This window comes from Lycorma delicatula, chromosome 8 (genome assembly GCF_047948215.1).
Source record: "Lycorma delicatula isolate Av1 chromosome 8, ASM4794821v1, whole genome shotgun sequence".
Lineage (NCBI taxonomy): Eukaryota > Metazoa > Arthropoda > Insecta > Hemiptera > Fulgoridae > Lycorma > Lycorma delicatula.
This window is the reverse complement of record NC_134462.1, coordinates 64,042,939-64,066,297: the sequence shown is the minus strand read 5'-3', so window position 1 is coordinate 64,066,297 and position 23,359 is coordinate 64,042,939. Positions and strand designations below refer to the sequence as shown.

At 27.2% G+C, this 23,359-nt stretch overlaps 1 protein-coding gene across 8 annotated transcripts in view; it reads right to left on the bottom strand.

The window, feature by feature from the left end:
- Ae2 (anion exchange protein Ae2) overlaps positions 1-23,359 on the bottom strand; it is a 406,977-nt gene that overhangs the window by 37,874 nt on the left and 345,744 nt on the right. For 7 of the 8 annotated variants that reach the window (XM_075374014.1, XM_075374018.1, XM_075374015.1 and 4 more), the window contains 4 exons: positions 16,259-16,309; positions 7,082-7,237; positions 3,084-3,281; positions 157-261 (listed from right to left, as the gene is read on the bottom strand). In XM_075374014.1, coding sequence (XP_075230129.1) covers positions 157-261; positions 3,084-3,281; positions 7,082-7,237; positions 16,259-16,309 — 510 coding nt within the window. The remainder of the gene's footprint in view (positions 1-156; positions 262-3,083; positions 3,282-7,081; positions 7,238-16,258; positions 16,310-23,359) is intronic. The other variant, XM_075374019.1, reaches the window with a different exon arrangement.

The following is a 23,359-nucleotide window of genomic DNA, read 5'->3' as shown; positions in this document are numbered from 1 at the left end:
ACAGATCCACCACAAACTTTGGAATTTATGTTAGATGCAAAAAAAAATCTTACTAATGAAAAAAAAATTAAAAAATGTTTACACAAAGAGGATTAAATTATAATTAAGAATATGAAATTAAGTGATATAAGAAATACCATGAGTCAGTCAACTTACAGAATTAGACATTAAAGTTGAAATTGATCGACCAATTTCATGATAATCTAAATCAGCATCACTTGGTCCAAGTAAAATAAACAGAAATCTCACAGGAATTGTAACCTAAAAAAAATTAATAAAAATCAATAATAAATCTTTTTCACAATATCTTGAAGAAAGACTTAAAATATAAAAAAAATAATTTAAAAATGTTTTCCTAATTTAAATATAAAAATTTCAGTACATGACTGACAATAAAACAAGCTGCAATGTTTTTGTTTATGATTATGAACAATGAAAATTACCAACACATCTTAAAAACTCTTATTTTTTGTTTAAATCACAGTTAAAAACATAGCAATTTCATTGTTCAAAAGAACTTTTGTAAACATAAACTTTGTTTCAGATCAATTAGTTCTTTTCTTTAAATAACTAGACGAATAGTTTATAACTTATCTAACACTGATATTTTTAAAAACTTACATCCAGCTACGAGAAAGAGCTAAGAGAAATCGAGCACAAGAAGATCGTTTTTTATCAAGCTACCTAACTGTAGCTAAACTAAGGCTTCAAAACAAAATTTTCATTAAAGGAAATTATGTTACTAAATTCAGTTAAGTAGCTCAGAAAGTCAGTTTTCAAAATTATTATAAGTATTTTGAATGAAAAATGAAGTAATCAAATTCTGGAATAATTCAGGATACGAGGCATATTCATAAAGTAAGGGCCGTTTAGTCATTAAAAAAAAAATTAACTTAAGAGAAAAAGTTTTTACTTACAGTTTTAGTTTACTACATATCTACTTCACTTTTCCACATAATCACCATTCAGTTCTAAGCACTTTTCATAACACTGCACCAGTTTCTTTAACCCTTTGCATAAAAGTTCAGTGCCAGGAAATTGAACCAGTTGACAACAGCAGTCTTGAGTTTCATGTCGTTTACAAACCATTGTCCACCAAGCCACTTTTTCAAATACAAGAAGAGGAAGTAGTTGCTAGGTGCAAGGTTGGGACTATATGGAGGGTGATCAAAAAGATCCCAACGAGAATTTTGAATCTTCTTCTTGGTAAAGGCAGTGGTGTGAGGACGCGCATTGTTATGAAGGCTTACACTGAACGACAGTTTCCTGCGTCGTCGATTTTGGATTGCACATTTCAGTTTGGTGAACATTCTGCATTACACGTTATCTGTAGTTGTTGACCCACGTTCTATTAAATCAACCAAAATGTTGCCCTTTTCATCCCAAAAAACAGTAGCCAACATTTTTCAACTCAAGTACAGAGATTTCTTAAATTTTTTCAGTTTTGGGGAACTTGAATGGTGCCACTACATTGACTGTTGTTTTGGTTTTGCACTGATGTAGGGTATCCATGTATCTTGGCCCGTAAAAATGTAGAAAAACAAATCATCTCTATTTTGTTGATAGCAGTCCAAAAACACTCATACATACATTAGGCACAACTCCTGATGAATTTCGGCAACTGAAGATCCTTTTGGACACAAAAATCAAATCACTGTGCACACTTCACAACTGGTGGGAGAAATGACTGTCACAGACATAGTGATCTGCATTCACCGACGGGCAAACAACTACAGTGGCTTTGTAAATAGCCGATAGGTAGATGACCCTGCATGCGTGAAACTGCGTTCGGACCCGCTAATATTTAAATATAAGTTGACAGCCCTTATTTTATGAATATGCCTCATATTTTCATACAATGTTAAAATGTAGCCATTTTTCAGCAAGATTCTGAAAAAAATAATTGTAAGATAGCTGCAAATGAACAGACCACTTTAGAAAAACTGCACTGTTACAAGCATTTTTGTGACTTGTGTACATTCATTTATTAGCAGTCCAATATCAAGCTTAAACTTGATAAAGATTACATCAAATAGTGAACATCAATTATTCTGTGTCAAACACAGGAAAACAGCAACAGAGATACTTAAAATTCTTCAACAGCTTCTAGCAATAAAGCATGAGCTGAGGTATTTGTGCTCTAAGAAGAGAACTCCACAGGAAGATGATGTGATGAGAAGTCAGGATGATACTAAATTGCTTTTTTTCACATAAAAGAAGTAAACAAAGAATTTGTCTTTGAAGGTCAACAAGCTATCATTGGCAAGTTCTGCTCTCAAGTTTTTATGTATCTGAGAGAGGAGCTTTGAGATAAATGAATTGAGGGAATGTAGAGTGAGGGAATCAAGTATTTCTCACAGCAAGACTGTTCAAATTACACTCAAAATGTGTAAAATTATTTGTTTCACAAATTTTATCTCTCTTCTAATACCATAATTGCCTGTGATTTCTTCAAAGTGATAAATCATTTGTTGAGTAATATGGAAGAGATTCAGCAATAAATTATAGTTGGTTCTTAAAACAATTGAATGAATAATTTTCAGTGAGCATCCAAGCCGAGAAAAGTTAATGGTAATGGTTTATTGCTGGATAAAGATGCTTTTTAATTACACAATTAACAAAAGACATCTACAAAACTTATAATTCAATGTAATGTTTCAGTTATTATCAATTATGAGGCTTTCTCATTCTACTATAAAAGACAAACCTTAAGAAATAATTGTACTTTGTAATAATAGGGTCAGGTTTAAGGAATTACTTCACTGAACTTGCATCTGGTGTTAAGTTTCTATACTAGAATCTGTAAAAAAAATATGCCATCAACTTTAGAAAAGCATGTTTTGGCAGATTTTTTTATAGATTCTAGTCTAGAAAATCACATTTTCTCAATAGACAAGAATAAAATTTCTCATACATGAATTTAAAATTAAATAAACTGAGCAACTGGGAGCTAACATCAAAATTATCTTAGTCAGGTAGCCGACACTATAACTAAATAATATAACTAAAACTATTTTAAAAGAAAAAAAATTAACAAAATAAAATAAATAAATTATTAATAGTAAAATAAAATGAGCTGATACCTCTGTAATAGAAGGAATAAGTATACCCTCAGCAAGTCTAATGAAAGCAATAGTAGGTTGTTCAAGAAATTCGACCGCACCGACCAAAACAGTAGTCGCTTCTGCTCCAACAGGTATCCTTTTCAATATGCTTTCTTTAGCAGCTTTACGTGTTAAATCTTCAGACGATGACATGTAAGTCTCCTCCTTCATATCTACCTTCACAAATAACAAACATATCAGATTATCTTGAATCATAAATGTAAAACATTACACCACTATACTTTTTCATAAAAGAAAGTTCCCTTGGAACTTTCAAAATCATATAGTGGAAAAGTGAACTTACTATTTCACAGCCAAGAGTACTCAGCAGGGGGGGATGGTGACATTAGTAATGCCCAACAGCTTTAAACTTCTCCATAAATAAAATAAGGTACTTATTATAATAAGCATGATGGGAAGACACTAGCTATGTTATACATTTTAACTGATTTAAGGCAGATTTGAACTATTACCACTTGGGTTAAAAAGTAATTATTTAAATACTGTGCTATCATAACCACAAGCATTCTGTTTTTATTATAAAAAATAATTCAATGAATAATTAAAGGTATGCATAAAATTTCACAATTTTTTTAAACATTCTCCCACCATAAACTACCAAACCAAAGAAAAGTTTAACTCAGCAGTAATCAGAGAAAACTTTAATAATGCACAGCCACATACTTCACATTCTTTTATTACTCGATGATACTTGATGCAATTTACTTTTTGTAAAAGCATCATTATAAGAGTGACACCAATTACATTTCTTTAAATACATATTAATATTTCAAAAATATTCCTTCTCTTTGTATACTTGAATTGATCTGTTTATTTATTTATATTCTCATCTTACAAAATAATGAAAGTAAACAGAAATTAATCCCAAATTATTTCTAAGAATATAAAAAAGAGCAAGTGTTTTTAAAAATTAAATCAAAGTTTATGATTGTTTTAAACACAACACTTGAAAAATAACATTACACTCACCTTAGTTTATAACAGCAGAAAATTATTTTAATGATAAAAAAATAACTATAATAAACAGAAATGATGAATGAGAAAAAACCTGGCTCATATTTCACGCAAGAATACTTCTTTTTAAATTGCTCATCAATATTTCTTAAAATCTAAGCAAATAAATATATATATAGCAAATAAATAAGAAAAACTTACATACAAGCTGTATAGCTGAATTCAGAATTAAGATGATGTAACATCATCTTAGAATGATGAAAAAAATAAAATGGACATTACAATTCTTCAAACATAAAAATAAGTAGAACAAAAAGTAGGGTACAGGATAAAGCTTATTATTTTGTAAACAATAAAGAAACAAAAAACAACTTAATCAATATTTTTCTACAACAGCTTCTATATTACTCAACAGCCTCTCAGAAAAGAAGTAGGAAAGTAGAAGGAGCAAGATCTTTTATTACCTATATTTGTTCAAGCCTAAGTGTTACATTATTTCTAAATGGATTCGATCCAATCAGCATACAGTCTACTTTACAGTGCATCAATGAGGTGTAGAAACATTTCCAAGAACTCTTTACTGCATTAATAAAATAATGATAGGGTCTTAAGAAAACTCTATTAAAGAATGGTTTACAAATCAAGGAATAAATGAAATTTACAAATTTCACACTTTTATTAACCCTTTTATTGCCAGGTTCTTAAAATCCAAACTAAACTTGCCATACCGGTTTTTTTTTTTGTAAATACATTTTTCTCTAAATTTTGTAGTTTTCTATATTATTAAAATTAGCTATAATCATATATAATGTTATATCTTATATATATATATATATATATATATATATATATATATATATATATATATATTTAAAAATGAATGTTTGTCCCATATGCGTTCCTACATACCATTCATCCAATTGCAATGAAACCTTTGTGAGTTGTGCGCATGCCGATAAAGGTTTATGAATTACTTTGGACCCGCTAGGTGGTGCTGGGGTAGAGATATTTTGAAAAATTCTATTTATGGTGTGATTTGGCTCATATTCAGAATATATATTAGTTACATGAAAAGAAATAATTTTGCAAAAAATGGACCCGCTAGGTGGCACTACGGTTGTAATATTTAGAAAAAATTTATTTATGGCCCAATTTGGGTGATATTCAATTCAAAATATATATTAATTACGTAAAAAGAAAAAGTTTTGAAAAAACTGTACCCGCTAGGTGGCGCTGATGTCAAAGTACTTACAAAATAAACAAAAAACAAATATACAAATAGACTTGCTTCTTCTATATATATATATATATATTTATATATAAAAGGCAATGTTCATATGTGTATCCGCTATAGACTAAAAAACTACTGTATCAATTTATGCGTGGGTTTTTGCAAAATGGTCCGTGTTGTCCAAAGAAGGTTTAAAGCTATTGAAATCCTCGATCTAACCAGTAGAAAGAAAGTTAGGGGTATTTTGAACTGACTATCTGTTTAGAGAGTAGTTTGAAGTAAATCCAGTAGATAGTGTTGTTTTGACAATTGGATCTATTTACATTCTAACTTTTATAAAGTGAACGTTTAAATTTTGTGAAGTTCCGTAATGCTTTATAAGTTTCTTAATGTTCAGTATTAATTGTGATGAATTTACAGTCATATCTTTTTTTTGTTAAAAAGTTATTTTCTACTGAATATTGTGTTTAGAAAGTGGTTTGAATTAAATCCAATATGTAGTGCTGTTGTTTTGCCAGTTGGATTCATTTATATTCTCACTATTATAAAGTGAAAGGTTAAATTTTGAGAAACTCCGTAATGTTCAGTTTTTTAATGTTTTAACAAACTTTCAATTGTGTCATTTAATGTATATATATATATATATATATATATATATACACTCAAATCTAGCAATAACGAATCATTGCTGGGTCTGCCAGTATAAAAATGTAACATAACTCACGTTCAGAATACAAGTTACTGCAACAAGGACAGTTTGAAGCCATAACAAAACAATTCTAAATACAACATAAACAGTAAGCGTAATGGCTATGAAGGATAGCATGAGGAGAACATCTGTTCAAAGTTTACTTGATTTCGTCTTTCTATAAAATATTATGGACAGTTTTACTTGAAAATAATGTTGGCAGCACTACTAGGCATGTATTCAATGCATTTTTAAATAATACGAATATATCCAGGAATGGCACAGCAGGTTTGAAGTTGAAATCGTATATTTATGGGTTTGGTCTACCAAGACAACATAGCTTAACCGTAATAATACAGGTTTGGTAGTGAATAGGTTAAATACACAATAATTAAATAACCGCAAAAATAGCTGTTAGGCTTCAAACTCTGAAGTTAGCTACAGAAACGCATCAGTACACATCAGTAGTTATATATTTTTATATATACACATATTTCTTTTCATTTTACATACTGCATTCAACTCTTACTTCAGAGATTTATTTATGTACTTCCCAAATTATGATCCAATGTAATAAATTTCCTAATCTTTAATATCTGACTGATCAGGATTGGTGAGGATTCTCTTTTACAAATTTCCTCCATTCAATATTTACAAGTATGAAACATGGATTTGAGCAAAAGACTTGAAAGACTTAAAGTCTAAGGAAATTAATATAAGAGAAATATGAAAACAAAAAACAGGGGAAGTATAAAAACCAATAAATTAGTAATGAGGACTAAAAATTAGGGATGATAAATAATCTGATTGGTTAGATTTCAAAACATCTATACACAATACCATATGTAACACAATATTTGTTGAACTCCAGTGGAGTGGTAACATATTAGCTTTTCATCTAGGTCTTGGGCTTGTAACCGGAAAAAGCTTTGGATTTTTGATATTTTAATATTTTAACGAATTTCTGTACCATATTTCCAAGAACAAACTTCAAGTTTATGCAGTCAAATTTATAACAAATCTAATAATTACAACTAATTAAACATAAATAGTAATTATTATATATAATATATTTTGGCTTACTGCAGTATGATTATTATTAAACGCGGAATTTAATTTATTTTCACTGCTTCCAAGATGATTAGTTGTGTGATTATCAACCAGTTTAGAAGACGGTACTTCAAGAGATGATGCTGATGGAACAATTTTCACTTTACCTTTGTGATCTTCACTTAAATTCTGTACATAAATAAAGCAATAAACAAGTAAATTAAATAAAATTCATAAAATATAAACTGATTTCAATATAATGAATTACACTGATGAACAAAAAGTAACATAAGGAAAATAAATTATAAGTACAATAAAAATACAGTTTTGAGCCGAATGCAAAGAAAAATGAGGTAAAATGATAATGAGATTAGTAAAAATAAGCTAAAATTAGCTAAGACACACAGAACCTAAACAATAATCTGTTACAAGCGGCTTCCCACCTCAAAGGTATAATTTCAAATTGCATTTAATTTATGAAAATTATTTCATTAGAGTATTCCATCTTCTTCATAAAATATTGTATTTAAAACATTGAAGAAGGGAATAGAGTACTAGAGAAAAAACTGTTTGACCCTGATCTCTAATCATCTGAAATAGTTTATTTTTACATCACTGTAAAAAAAATTAATAAAGATCTGTAAAACAAAGGATGACAGATCATCAATGAAAATATTTTAAAGGTTTTATCACAAAGTTTTACAGTATAACATTTTAAATTAAGCTATGAAAGATGATTGGTCAACAACATCCTTCATTCCAGGGAAATTTATTTTCATTTAGACATAAAAATGTTTATGAAACCTATCATATAGTTATGCTTTCATCCAATTATAATTTCTAAGTAAAAAAAGAAATCCACCATAAGTTTTAAAAATCCAAAACAAAACAGTCTAGCCCATGATGAAGTAGCTTATCTGAAGCAGAAAGCTATGCTACTGGGTCTTGATCATACTATGTTAATGTTTTAAAAACAGTTTTATTTATTGTAGTCATTAATAGAAAAAAGTGATCAAGTTTTTTTATGCTACAATCATTTACAAATTTATATAAAGAAATAAAATTAAATATGACATATATAAAACTGCCCTCCATAAACCATTAAAAAAATAGTAGTATGAAAAAAACTAACAAAGAAAAATAATTTTATTTTTTTAAAATTATACATTATATTTATTCCAAAAGCATAAAGAAAATTCAGCATAATCCACCACAGAACAAAATCAATAAGCACTCTTATCTTTACTTATTAATTTTCTTTTTCTTTTCTATATATCAAAAGTGCTTTCGAGGAAAGTCCTCTTCAACAGTTGATTAAAATTAAAAATTAATTACATATTAAAACATTAATATTATTATATTAATATATTCAATCAAATAATTAATAAAAATAATTAAAAATATTTAAAAACTTTAAGAAAATATTAAAATCTTATAATTTTTGTTTATTTTTGAAACATGTTTGTGACCAGCCATTAAATACAGCACTGTACTATTACAATTTAAACTTTACCTAATATTGACAAAAGTGAAGCTATCTATAGCAGCTTTGATAAGAGTATAATTATCAAATTCTGACTGTAGATTGATCAAGCTGAATTTCTGTCTATATTTATATACATACATATGATATTTTTCTAAAATGTCCAATTTTTTATTATAGTTTTCTTTTGTTTCTTCAATTATTTTCAAATTAGTTTCTAAGTCAGTAATAGAATGTTAATTCACCATTAGATGGTCGGCAACATTATAAAACCCCAGTTTATTGTTTATATAACTAAAATGTTCTGCAAATTTTACTTTAAATGATCTATTCGTTTTCCCAATATAAATTTTATCGCAATCATTACATATTTTATAAATGCCACATGAACTATTAAAATCATTATTATCATTATGTTTAGTTTTTAAATGGCTTATTATATGGTTGTTGGGCTTGTATGCTGGTTTATATTTTTCATCTTTATAAACATAAACGATTTTTAATAGTATAGTGCTGCTATATTTAGTGGCTGGCCACAAACATGTTTCAAAAATTAAACAAATTAAAAGATTTTAATATTTTGTTAAAGTCTTTAAAGATTTTTAATAATTTTTATTAATTATTTGAGTGCATATATTATGTCATATATGTAATTAACATTAATTTTTAATGTTTTAATGTGTAATTAATTTTTAATTTTAACAACTGTTGATGAAGACTTTCCTCGAAAGCGCTTTTAATATATAGAAAAGAAAAAGAAAAAAGAAAATTAATAAGAAAAGGTAAGAGCTCTTATTGATTCTGAACTTTGGTGGATTGTGCTGAATTTTTTTTATGCTTTTGTTATTAATTAGTACAGAGGAAGATAATAACAAATTTAATTTACTAAATTAATTATATTTATTATATAGATAAAAGTTATGTAAATTTAAAAACATAACATTGGCAAAAAATTCATTATATAATTATAATTAAATAAATTAATAAATTTAAAAAACACTAAAAAATTTAAAAAAGATGTATACATTTCAGTTCTTTTTTATTTTCACTTTCTGTCAATTGATGCATATTTCTGAAAAATCTATAGAAAGTAGGTATTACCTTTTTTCTACATATGTGTTTAAAAGCTGGTATTACTAAAAAAAAGTCTATTTTAGTTTTACTTCTATTTAAAGTAACGGTAGGCCTGTAAAAAGCTTTACCTATATTAAAAACTGCTGTTTGCAAAAAATTGTTTTCTAAAGATTCTATAGTTTTAAAAATCTTTAACACAAGTTATTTAGAGACCACCAAAAGATATATCCTTTACAAAACAAAAAAAAAAATTATAATTGAAATTGTAAATTTGGTGAAAAGTAAAATCTGAACACATTAAAAAAAAGTATACAGGTTAATTTGAGAGCCTCCTCTTTTTAGAAGTCTGTTAAAAAAAACACTATTCAGTAGTAAAATGAGTTTACCATTTCAAAAGCGGCTGGGAATCATGTAATTAATAAGCACATTCAGTTTGTGATAAGTAAATATGCAAAGAGAAGTGGCATTTTCTTTTATTCACATGATATTTGCTGTTAAAAAAAAAACAGTGTCCTGGGAGGATTCTGCTAAACTTCATAGGCATATTTCTCATTAAAATAAAAAAAAATTATATAAACATGGGTCCGAAAACACTTTGTTGGCAAGTTATGGCTGGAGAAAGATTTTGCCCCAATTTCTGCTCCTCCGCTGAAATGAAGTCCTACTGAAATTCTGAGAAGGCAAATTAAGGGGCAAATTCAGCAGTTTCTTATGGTTTTGACCTGAAAAATTAAAAAAAATCAGTCTCAGAAATGTATCACTATTACTTTCTACAAAATAGGGCGTAATAAACAAAAAAAATTGAATTGAAAAACACATTTTTTTTAGCTGTGATATAAAATAACTTTATTGAATTGTCAATAAATGATTAAAACTTATTGGTTAAATTGATAGAGAATTTAATTCTGAGAAAATTGATGTAAGTTATCTACCAACAACATCATCCCATTAATAGCAATTTAGTTATACTATTAAGTGAAACAATAACAGAAAAATTATGCTTATATATATTTTTGTCTGCCTGCAATATTATGATGTTATTTCTTAATTATTAGTTCATTAATTCCCCACTAGGGTGGCTGTAATGATGTACAATATTAGTAATCTGCGTTTAATCTTCCAGAGAGCAAAGCTCTACAAATAAAATTTTCATACAAACAAAATTTTCAAACATTCGGTTATGATTCAGTATCTTGCTTCAGTGTGTACTTGTAATTTTGAAGTTAATTTTCTGTATAAAATTTTATTTCATTTATGAAATGTATATTTTTGATTTGTTTGTATTTAAGTAGTTCAAAACAACATGTTTCCATTGCTATTATTTACAGATGGTTGCTTCATCTGTAAATGTTGATTTACGAGAGATGGGAAAAACAACACACGAAACAAAAATTTTTGGAAACATGACAATCCTCATGAAACCATTGAAATTGACCTCCAGCACTGTTTTTCACTAAATGTGTGGGATAATAGGAAATGTTCTTATCAGACCTAACATTTTCAACAGTAGACTCACAGGTAATGGGTACTTGAACTTTCTTCAAAATGAGCTGTCAGTTCTTTTAGAGGTGTTTCACTTAGTACAAGAACTGATATGTAGTTCCAACACAATGGTGTACCAGCCCATGTTTATGGTCCTGTTATACATTATCTGAATGAAATATTTCCTAATCACTGGATTGTTCAAGATGGACCTAAACTATGGCCAGCTAGATAAACTTGGATTTCTTTTTGAAGGGATATATGAAAGCGTTAGGTGTATACACAAAAATCAGAAAATGCAAACAAGCTTTATAAAGAATTATGTGCGCCATTGAAAAATAAAAAATAACCCAAGAATGCTAGAAAATATTATCTCATCTGTAACTAGACGTGCTGAAATGTATTTTCAGGCTGATGGGGGACATTTTGAACAGTTTATGTAGTGTAAGAATAACTTATGCTATTTTATTTGGTTTTAGAAGTTAAATTTGTTTTTACAATTTCATCCAATAATAAACGGCATAAAATTGGTTTTAGTCCAAAATTGTAATTCTGTATTTTCCATACTGTTCTGCATTAAATAATACATTATTTTCTTGCACTATTATTTATTGACTTCATTTATATGAACTTTCTCTGAATTAAATTCTCTATTAATTTAACCAATATGTTTTTGTTTACTGACAATTCAACAAAGTTATTTTACGCCAAAGCTAAAAATTGTGTTTTTCAATTCAATTTTTGTTTATTACATCCTATTTCGTAGAAAATAATGGTGATATAGTTCTGGGACTGATTTTAAAAAATTTTTCAGATCAAAGACCTGAAACCAATAACTTTGCCTCCTAATTTACCTTCCAAGAATTTCAGTAGTGCTTCATTTCAGTGGTGGAGCAGAAATCATGGTGAAATTTTTCACTAGCCGTAACTCATTAACAAAGCGTTTTCTGAATCATGTTTATATGAACATTTTTCATTACTTTAATGAAAGAAATAAGACTATGAAGTTTAGCAGAATCCTTCCAGGACACACTTTACATTTCTGTGATCATAATATAAGGAATAAGGTTAATATTCATACTTCACATCATAATTTAAAATTACTTTAAAATAACAGGCAAATTTCCAAACAAGAAATAATAATTTATTAAAAAAGAAATAAAAAAAACAACTCTTTTTCTAAATTAATGTGCTTCCAAGATCTTTTAATTGCTAAAAAGAGGCTCCTTTGTCATTGATGTTATTAATAACACCCTCTGCTATACACCACTGACAAAGGAGCTGTATATTAGCTGTAAAAATATTTTTATAACAATTAGAAAGTGGGCCACCTCTAATTTTATTTTAAATATTCTGTCATGCTGATCAGTAAAATACCTAGTTGTATTTAACAGCTTTTCTTTAAATAATTAATCAATACAGTACCATGCAAAAAAGATTTATTAAAAATAATAACAGTATACTAAATACTACTGTCTAAGACATTATAATTGTTAAAAAAAAAACCTAGGCTACTAAGAAAAATTAATAAACAAAAACCAACTTAAAGTAAAGTAGCCTATAAAAAACTGCAGTTAAATTTATGTTAATGATGGCAACATGTAATAATATCATAAGCATATAATTAATATAGTTTATAGAACGATAATATAGATTTGAATAAAAAAAAAAATACATTATTCATTAACAGAAATGTTTATGAGTTAATTTTGAAATAGTTAGTAAACCAAAATGATTACTACATAATGAAAATGTTAAATAAGGTCAAATTTTTCTGTTATGGTTGTTAAGTATTAACTATTAATCTCTACTAACAACTACATTTTGAGTTATTGAATCAAAATTTCATGCTACAATTTTATAATTAAATAATTACAAATACTAAAACTCCATAAAAAGTTTTACAGACAAGAAAGAAATCTTAAAATCTTAAAACAATGATTTTAAATAAATAAATAACAAACAAAACCAAAAGTCTAGAACTTCTAAGATATTTAATAAATATTTAAATAAAATTAGGAAGCATGATATTAGAAAAACTCAACAATTTCCAACTGATGCAAGAGCTAATCTAAATTCATAAATAAAACTGTTTAAAATGTTACACATACCTTAACGATAGAGAAAAACTCCACAATAATGAAACTAATGTAAATCTACAAATCTAACATAAATCTAAACTTTAACTGAACTTAGTGTGGAAGAGTATGCATCTACTAATCAAGCAGCTTTACAAATGGATCTCAAAGTTTGAATATTATTACTAAAAAATGCTTTACATATATATATATTTCTCAGCCCATTTCAGTATGAAATTTGAAAATAATCAATAATGGAATCAAAATTTTGAAAAAATGAAGTGAGTTTAGTGAGAATTTGATGGCTTTCATTTATCACCCTTCTGAATTAAATTGGTTTTGCAATTTAAAAAAAAAAATTACTGTAGAAAAAATTTGCTTTCAGGTACAATATAAAAAAAAAAAAATAATGTATGAGATTCTGCATCTCATTGCTAAATATTTTTTACTACTAACATGACAATACACATTAGTTTCATAGTGAACAACACAGCACACTTCATTAGAAGATAGTATTATTACACATATAATGATATCATGTGTTGAGTAAGAGCAAACAATAACAGAAGATTGGAGGAAAAGAAATTCTTAGATTGGTAAGGAAGGTGTGTGAACACAGATTAGTACAGGAAGAGCACCAGCAAACTCAGAGAGTATAAGTTTTCTGAATAGTACTAAAGTATTTCTCAATACTTCTCAGAAATACTACTGTATATATGCATACTATAACTGTAGTATGTAGTATGTACTATGCCTGAAATCCCCTCCTCTATTTGCTAACACATCTAGCAATAAAAGATAAGAAAAATAAACATTTTATTCTAATCAATATGCAATAATACAATGTATACACATCACAAACAGGTGGATGTTCTACTCCATGGGTAACAAAAGAACTGCCCAGTAATTGCCTAGACTGATGGAAATAACAGAGAATAAAAAATGCAGAGAGAATATATAAAGGAGAACTGCAAAGTTTTTAATGTACAGGATAACTAATAAGAGCTTCTACTGGTAAAATATTAAAATATAAGTATTTTTACAATCCCTAAAGAGTAGGTGAAAATAAAAAATAAATGATAACTATTATTTATAATAAATAAAAACATGGGTAATGAATGTTTTATAATAGCAAATTTCTATTCATTAAACAAAAATTTGTACTCCTTAAAAAATTAGCAAAAAATAATGACATTAACAAATTTTCAGCTGCTTAAAAGAAATAATTTATTAAATAATATGTTAAAATTTAATACATTTATTGAACAATGCATTTAAGGTTAAAGGAATATAATAACATGCAATCTAGATAAAAATTTACAAATTACAAGTAATATTATTCATCCTTTAATTACAACAGTAATAGATGTCCAAAAATATAAGTAACAAAAAGAAATCACAATAGTATTTTCCTAAAATCTTGAACAAGTATTTTTACTTTTCCTTCTTATGTAAAAAAACTAATACTAAAAGGATTGAAAGGGAAGTAAACAACTATGAATAAATATGAAGTTTATGTCAAACGTAAAGATCAAATGGTAATAAAGCTGATTGGTAACAGTGAATTTGATTGCTCTTATTTAATAGCTTAAAGTGGTTATTTTGTAGCAAGTCATTTTGTGGCAGTTTAATTTTAAGTGACAGTGAATTGTAATGACCGTAACAGATATTATCAGTTGTGGAATTAGATATCTGATTAACTTCAGAGTGCAAAATATGTTTACATTGCCAAAATTCATGGTAAATTATGTGAAATTTCTTGACCTAGATTAATTATTAAAACAGGGTCATTTTTAGTTCAAATGCATAAACTTGCTGAAGAAGTGAATGTAAAAATTTGTAAAAATCAACAGTAATTCATGCATGTTCTGGTTGAGGAATTTCCATGTACTTCCAATAATTTTCTAAATATGCAAAATTGTTATTGAAAATTGGCAGTTTATAGGTTCCATAAATTTTAACTGTAGCACGAAAAATGTAAGAAAGACTTAAGGACATACATTCAGTAAGGAGGGCATAATTTTCTTGCATCATTATTAATGATAAAACGTGGATTTCTTATGTTGAACTTAACAACAAATAATACAATTCGGTAGTATCATTTAATTTCAGTTAAAAAAATTCAAGAAAACCTAATAAGCAAGGTAGATCATGGCCTCAGATACTAATAACAAGTAACTGGCAACATTGACCAAATTATAAATATGTTATAACTTCCAATGATACATTGGATAGCTATGCAAGTTGATCTATAAACCAAGGTAGGTAACATATTTTAACCCATGAGGTTGGTCTAGTGGTAAACTCGTCATAAATCAGCTGATTTCGAAGTCAGAGTTTTCAGGTTCAAATCCTAATATAAATATTTGCATTTATTGAAATTTTAATAATAGATTGTGGATACTGGTGTTCTTTGGTGGTTGGATTTTAATTAACCACACATATAAGGAATGGTTGGCCTGAATTCATGACTACACATTTAATGGTAGTTACATTAAGTAACTGCCTAGTCGCAAATGACTTTAATTTTTAATGCAACTATAAATAGAAGTATTTAAAAAAAAACATATTGCATCAGACACATTAAATTGTTTTTAAAAAAAGTTAACCAAATTAAATCTGATGGCAAACTTAGAAAATTTTGAATTTTATCACTGAAACAAGTTACTACAATCTAAATCCCAGAACACTATACGGCCATAATCTATATCGCCATATAGAATAAGACAATAGAAATTTTTTCCTGGACAGATTAACTGAATTTTTAGTAAATCTTTTTAAAGGCCTAAATAAATTACTGCCATAAACTGTTCCACACCTTAATACAATAAAAAAATATATGTATATATGTGTGGATAATATATAACAATAAATAATTTCATGTAACAAATATACTAATGTTTTTGGACATCTATGAATGAATCAATATTTTAAAGAAAATAGCGGGAAAACGCACAATAATATATTAAAGCCAATGCACATCAAGACAAACTGAAATAATTAAAATAAAACAAAGTAAACGAAACAATCAATCAAAATGAAACCAAAAAGAAAAGAATGGTTTGTACCAACGAACAATCAGACAAACATTACATGATTCGGATCGGTGTTATCTTCGCTGGAGTCATCATCTTCATCCAGCGACTGCAGAAATGAGTAAAAATCTTACTTAGATAATGAACTGATTTATTTTCAAAAAAGTCTTACGATTCATATTCTCAACAATGAATGAGAAAATGAATAAGGAAAAAACTTCAAATATTATAATAAATAAAAAGAATAAACACTAATTATTTAAAACCAAAAGATCAGTTAACTTATCATTAATTATTTACTAAAAAAAATGAATTCCCTGTAATATTAATTATAAGAAACTGAAAGAGATAAAATTATTCTGGGGAGGAATAACTAAATGTATTTTCACATAAATATATTTGTAGGTTGTGATATATAATTTCTAAGGATATATATAAATCCAAATTCTAAGGAAGAATCAACTATAACTAATCAAATATAATTATCTTACAATTTTCACTTTGAAACAAATTAAGATATATATTTGCTGTAGTGATAAGTCAACTGATCAAAAATTAAATAGATTTAGACTGAAGTAAAATTATTTATTAAGTGGAACATGAAAAAAGAACATTTTGAAATAAATCCTATGACGTCTAATGAATTTACAGAATATTATGCATGTATGATTTTAATGTTTGTATGTCACCTGCTATAAACAATTTTAATACAGATTATTTTAATAAATATATACATATTTATATATATATATTTATTATAAACAATTAGTCACAAAAATATTACACCAAAGTTGCTTGACTAAAATTATTTAAATATTTTATTATGAAAACAACAAACTAACAAAGAAAAAGCTACTGAATTTATTTTATTTATTTATTTTGAACGTTATTGATTTTTTCAGGTTTTTTTGTAATAAAAAAATTAAATAAAGAAGTTGTAACCAAAAGATGAGCAATTTTTGGTCCCAATAAAATAATTTATGTTAATTATAATAAATTAATCAACTTTTTAGAATTATGCAGCAATAAAATAAAAAGAAACTATCACCCTATTTTGTAAGTGTATAATGTAGAACATTTTAAGGGAATAGGGAATTACCAATTAATACAGCCGATCTTTTAATTTTTATTCATTTAAACCTACAGAATATTTTTTAAAAACAACAGTTAGATGTATATAATGCAAACAGAGCAACTGGAAACTGACAAGTTTTGCTGTTTTTTAACAAATTCTTAAAAAGTTTAAATATTACAGAAAATTCTGAATGCTCTTTTAATGTGCGATCATGGGCTTTTTAGAATTTTAGAATACTGTTACTGTTATTCATTTAAATGACAGTTATATGCAAAATCCCTGGAGGATAGTTTTCTTTAAAGTACAAATGAGAAACAGAAGGAAAAATCATTATAAAATAGTATATGCAGTTTTCCTTTATTAACAAATCAAATTCTTTCATAAAGTGTTTTAACTTCATCAAAACAGCAAAACAAAGTTGCTTCAAAACAAAAGCATCCGTGTGACTTCTTAGAGAAATTGCTTAGTTGAGTTGTTTCTGAGGTAGCAAGTAAACAAATTCTTTTTACAGGCCTTTAAATTGGCAAACAGAAAAATGGCTATCTCTTCAGATTGATAATCATAATAACTTTATTCACTCTCCCTGGTTTATATAATAGAAGGTGATGATCTTCACCGTACTTCAGGTTACTTATACTGAGTTTGTAAAGGGATGATGATAAAAATATGTACATAAAGTTTTGAGCGAATAGTTAACTTTTCCAGCTGAAATAAGTTAAATGAGATGGGAAACAAATTTTTTATTATATATTATATAACAATATTAACCTATAATATTAACTTATTTATATGCATGAAGGGAGGGGGGAGGAAACATTTCTGAGAGTAATTGTACATGACTGAAATAAAACGAATACTATCCAAGATATAAGAAATTAAATTTAATAGAAAGTATATGGTTGAATTTTTTTTTAGGGAGAAAAAATTCAAGTAATGCATTTAGAATTACAGCAAATCACTAATATAATTTTTAGAGGATACAAACAAAAGGCTTTTAAAGGTTACCAAACCAATTTTATAAGACTAATAATATCATAATTTAAAAACATGTGAAAACAGCTTTTCATTTTTACCTATTTATTATAGGTTATAAATAAGCATGGCAAGAAAAATAATAAAGATTGGTGTAGATAATAATTTATAACAAACATGTATGAATTCTTTAACATAAAAATTCTTGATAATAAAATATTAAATCAATGTGTAAATATCACATCATATAACAACATGTAAAATTATACAACAAAAGGAAAAAAGTCCATTCAACAAATCCAAGTAATAAAAACTAGTAACATTGATAAATGAAGAAAGTAAGTTTGTTTTAAAAAAAAGGAAATCTTCAAGATGTTAAATAATTTAAAATATAAAATCAAAAGTCATAACTTCTCCATCATTGCAGTAATAATAAAGATGATTGTGCACCAGGTGAAATACAGGCATTAAAATTAATAAAAGAAAAAAACAAATACAAATAAATAAATGATATTATCTAATAACAATCCATGTATGACAATATGATGTCACTGTACAATGTACTCAAACTTTTAAAAATTTCTACAGTAGTTACATTTATAAAGTTAAACAGATACCTGATTATTTTGAAATAGGTACTTTGGTGTTACAAGTAGGGAACACTTTCCTCATGGCATAAAAATATTACATAATTAAAGTTCAGTTCTGTCTTACAATTAAAGTTCCGTCTTATAAAGTTCAGTTTGTCATGGAGTCGAGGTTATCAGTGACAATAGCGTAACCATTTAAATATTTAATCTAACACAGTCTATATTAACAACTCGGTTAGTGTTTTTTAAGGAGTTCAACTAATGATATTCTTTATCTAGCAACACCATTTTTATTTGTATACCATAGTTTTGGGAAGGTTTTCTAGATGGCAGAATATCATCAAGTTGACCTAGATGTTTGTATAGAGGAAACTACTGTTTTATGTATTAATTTCAGTCATTTAAATCTAAGTTGAAGAAGACTGATTCTGAAGTAAGTTTATGACAAAGTATTTGAATACTTAAGGATTTAAATCTTTATTCCTATAAAGTTCAAGTGGTCATCAACAAGTAGTCTTAAAAGGATTTAAAATTATATAATTTAGAAAAATCATAAAATGTTCATAATTTGTTAAAATGAAGTATATTCTATTATGATGCAGTCTGGTTAACAAGCAGAACTTTTGTTACTTAGCAGTTGATAGTTCCTTCGACCTTTATCAATGAACATTTGCAAAATTTGAAATTTATTATTTGGTGTAATTTTTTTCACCTGCATAATTAATTGGACTGTATTTGAAGATTATGGTAATACTTTGACAGTGAATACTAAATGCTGTATAGACATGTAATAAAACTCTCTTCACTCTAAAAATTAAATGGTATACCTACCTGAGAGAACTTCCGGTTTCAGTAAAATGGTTTAATCACACTATGCTACAGCATATGCCATACATGCAAGCATGGCTGCAAGTGTAACTTACATCAAGCACAAGTTGTTTTAATTTGTAAGTGTGGAATTATCATTTTGTTTTGCTGAAATTTCACCTCCAAACCTTTTTCTATGGGAATTAGTTAAAAGGTGTGAAACCAGCAATATTCAAATAAACTTTAATAATAATGGATGACGCAAGAAAATGAAAACAATCCAAAAGAAATGCTGCAGTGGTTTATTTGAACATCCTATGTTAGTAGACCAGATTACTAGATTGAAGTACGTAAGGTTTCATTAACAAAATGTGATGCCTCTAATTTATTAAAAGCATTAGGTGTTTTTGCTCAATCTTTAAGAACGACATAAAAAATATATCAAAATCATAAGTTCAAGTAAAATAATAATTACATCAATCCTCAATCCCTACCAATAATAATTCATTCAAATTTTATAGTTTCTTAATTAAGGAAATTGTGATAAACTGAATTTCCAAAAGACATTTAACTGTTTCATTGTTTTATTCTTTTCACTAATTTAAAAAAAAGATAAAAGTTACACAGTAAGAAATTCAAATTAAAGGCTACATGAAAAAAATTTGATAGCAGATTCATAGAAAAGGTTTTTCTGACCATTTAGTGAAATGAGTAAGCATGCCTTTGCAAAAGATTTACATATTTACTCATATTTGAATTATATTACTCCACATTGTGGAGTTATATGAAGCTATAATAAATTAAATGTTATGATATGAATAGATTTTCTTTCAGGTGATCCCAAAGAAAAAATATGAAAACAAAATATCTATCAACCCAAAGTCCACAATAAATTAAATCTTTCCAGAAGGACTTGTGCAACACTATCATAATACCATTCACTTTGTACATTGTCACAAACCTATAACACCAGTAGTCCCCCTTCAACAGGGCAACAAATGGTAATTATAACTGTTAACATTTAACTGTTTAATTTCATTAAACAACATTTTCTGTAATCATGATTCTTATTTTCAGAAACACAATCTAAATACTTCTCCTTCTCGGTGAATCTGTCAAGCGACAGATTCAGGTTTCAACTGGACAGTTTTTTCCTTCTCGATCCTGAGCTTCTCTTTTCATTTGCCAATAACTTCTTTCCTTTCTTATGTTCTTTGTCATTCCTATCTTTCTCCTACCCTTTCCTCATGTTCCTTTTATTTTCCCTTCAAGTATCCTAAGTAAACAGTCTCTTCTTAAAATATGTCCTACCCATGATGCCTTCAAAATCTTCCTTTTTCCTCCTACTCTTCTTAGTAATCCTCATTTCTCACTTTGTCAGTCCGTCTAAATACTAAGCTACTGAAATTGTAATGGAAACACACAGAACATACAAGGGTTTTCTGAACTTCAATATCTGTTGTTCTGGCTGTTATACTACTTGTAGCCAATTACATAAAAACCATCTTCATCATAATAGAAAGTATAATCTAAAATTTGAACACTGTTAGAAACAATATTCATTAAAAATTAGGACTGATAAAATCTTTTTCGTACGGTTTTTTTAAAAAAATCAATCTCAAAAGTTGTGCATAATACACCAATGAATTCAAAAATTAATCACAAAAGATCCAAATTAAGATCACAATATTGAGAAATATGTATGGCATCACATATTACTCAATAGTAATATTTTGTTTTTACAAAAAAAAAGTCTTGTGTCATTTTAATTAGTTGAGGCAGTCTTCATGTTATCTTGCTGGCTTTTATATTTTACTATAAGGAAATCTGTCAAATTATTAGAGGCCTGATATTCTATTAAGGCTGTTGAAGTATCTGTCTGGCATTTTAAGAATGACTGATTTGAAATAATTCAAAAGAATAAACGAACATTGTGTCCAGGTGAACCCCCTGTTTTAGTCCACTCATTGTTCATTTGCTACTGAGACAGAAGGTGAAATTATTTTGCTACAATATGAACAATTACTACCACAAAGTCATACATTCTCAGTAGATACAGGTACACCACAAGAAAAGAAGTAGACTTCCCTCTGCATTATATTTTTGAGTTGAATGATTACATTAAGGATAATTCTGTGCACCTTAAAATAGAATAATAGGGAATGGCATTGGTTTATGATGGGAATAAAGAAAGCTTTGTGATGCTAATAAACATTATATTACATATCAACCATACTACAATGTGTACAGAAAGATATGAAAGCACAATCAATTCAGAATGGGCGGTCTCAATATCATTAATGATTTCAATAAATTCGTGATCAAAAGTCCAGACTAACTGCATGAAATACTGCTTCAAAGTAAGTCTTTATACTGAAGCTAGATGTTTAAATCTTTTAAGTGTTATAAAACTTCCTACAAAAACTCTATATTATAAAAACATTTTTTAAAATTCCTGAACTAATATTTAAGATCTTGTTTGAAATATAAAATAATACAATCATTCTGATCAGTTAGAATAAATCGTTAACATTTTTGGAATGTCAAAACACATTACTTATATATACAACATCAGGTCAAATTGGTTAACACTTTTTGCAATGTGGTTAGTTTATTTGGTGATAATTTAAACAATAATAATTTGGATGGTGTTATTAACGTGATGCTTTAAAAGCTGCTGTAAAATGAGGTTTATCAAAAAATAAAAGTTATAAGAACAAGACCTTGCTAAAATATATGCTCTTCTGCAAATACTTTTTTTAATGAATGGATATTTTGATAATGGCCTTCAGTTATCTACCATTTGCTATTAGACGCAATAAAAAGACTTTCTGCTCAAACTAATGATTAACAGTACAATCGTGTAAAAAATTATTTTATGAACTGTACTAGTCAGAACAAAGTTAATAATAATGACTTGAACCGATCTGATATCTTATTAATTCTACAACTTTTAACAATCATAAAGAAAAATAAACAAGTTATGAGCACATCCCCACAGAATAGTTATTAATACACAAACATCCGTGGCATCTTTGAAAGTGCAAATGTACGTAAATTATAAAATTGCATTTAATAATAACCAGTACATTCCTCTAATGGCAATGTTAATTATTCTATTCTCAATTTAATTATATAATACAGTAATGATACAACAGTTTCTTCAACTACTACCAATAAAACAACCAAAAAGCTGAATAAGTTGAAGGGATACTTTAAAAGGTGTTTACAATAAATCTATCATAAGATTTTGGCACCTTTAATTATCATCTTTAAAATAAACCTTATAACTTTTTTTTACAAAAACATACAACTAATAATGCAGAAACCAGTCACATCTGAAATTTAAATAATTTTCTTTTAACATTCTACATTACTTAATTTCAAATAACTTCAGTCAAAATAAAAAAAGGAACATCAACTAAAACAATTTAACATTGTGATAATGGATTAAGTGAATATAAGATCACAAATGTAAGACAAAAGTGAGCATATACAACACTAAAAATACTAATTAATACTTTATTTTTAATAAACAAGTTTAAGTGGAAAAATTATCCATAGGATTTTTTTTAAATAGTGAATTAATTAAAATTAAAAAAAGAAAGAGCCGATAGAATTAAAACAAGAGTACAAAATTAAAAACATACAAATAAAAAAATTTAACAGTAAACTGCCAAACGTACAACAGCAAATTACATAACTTATTAAGAAA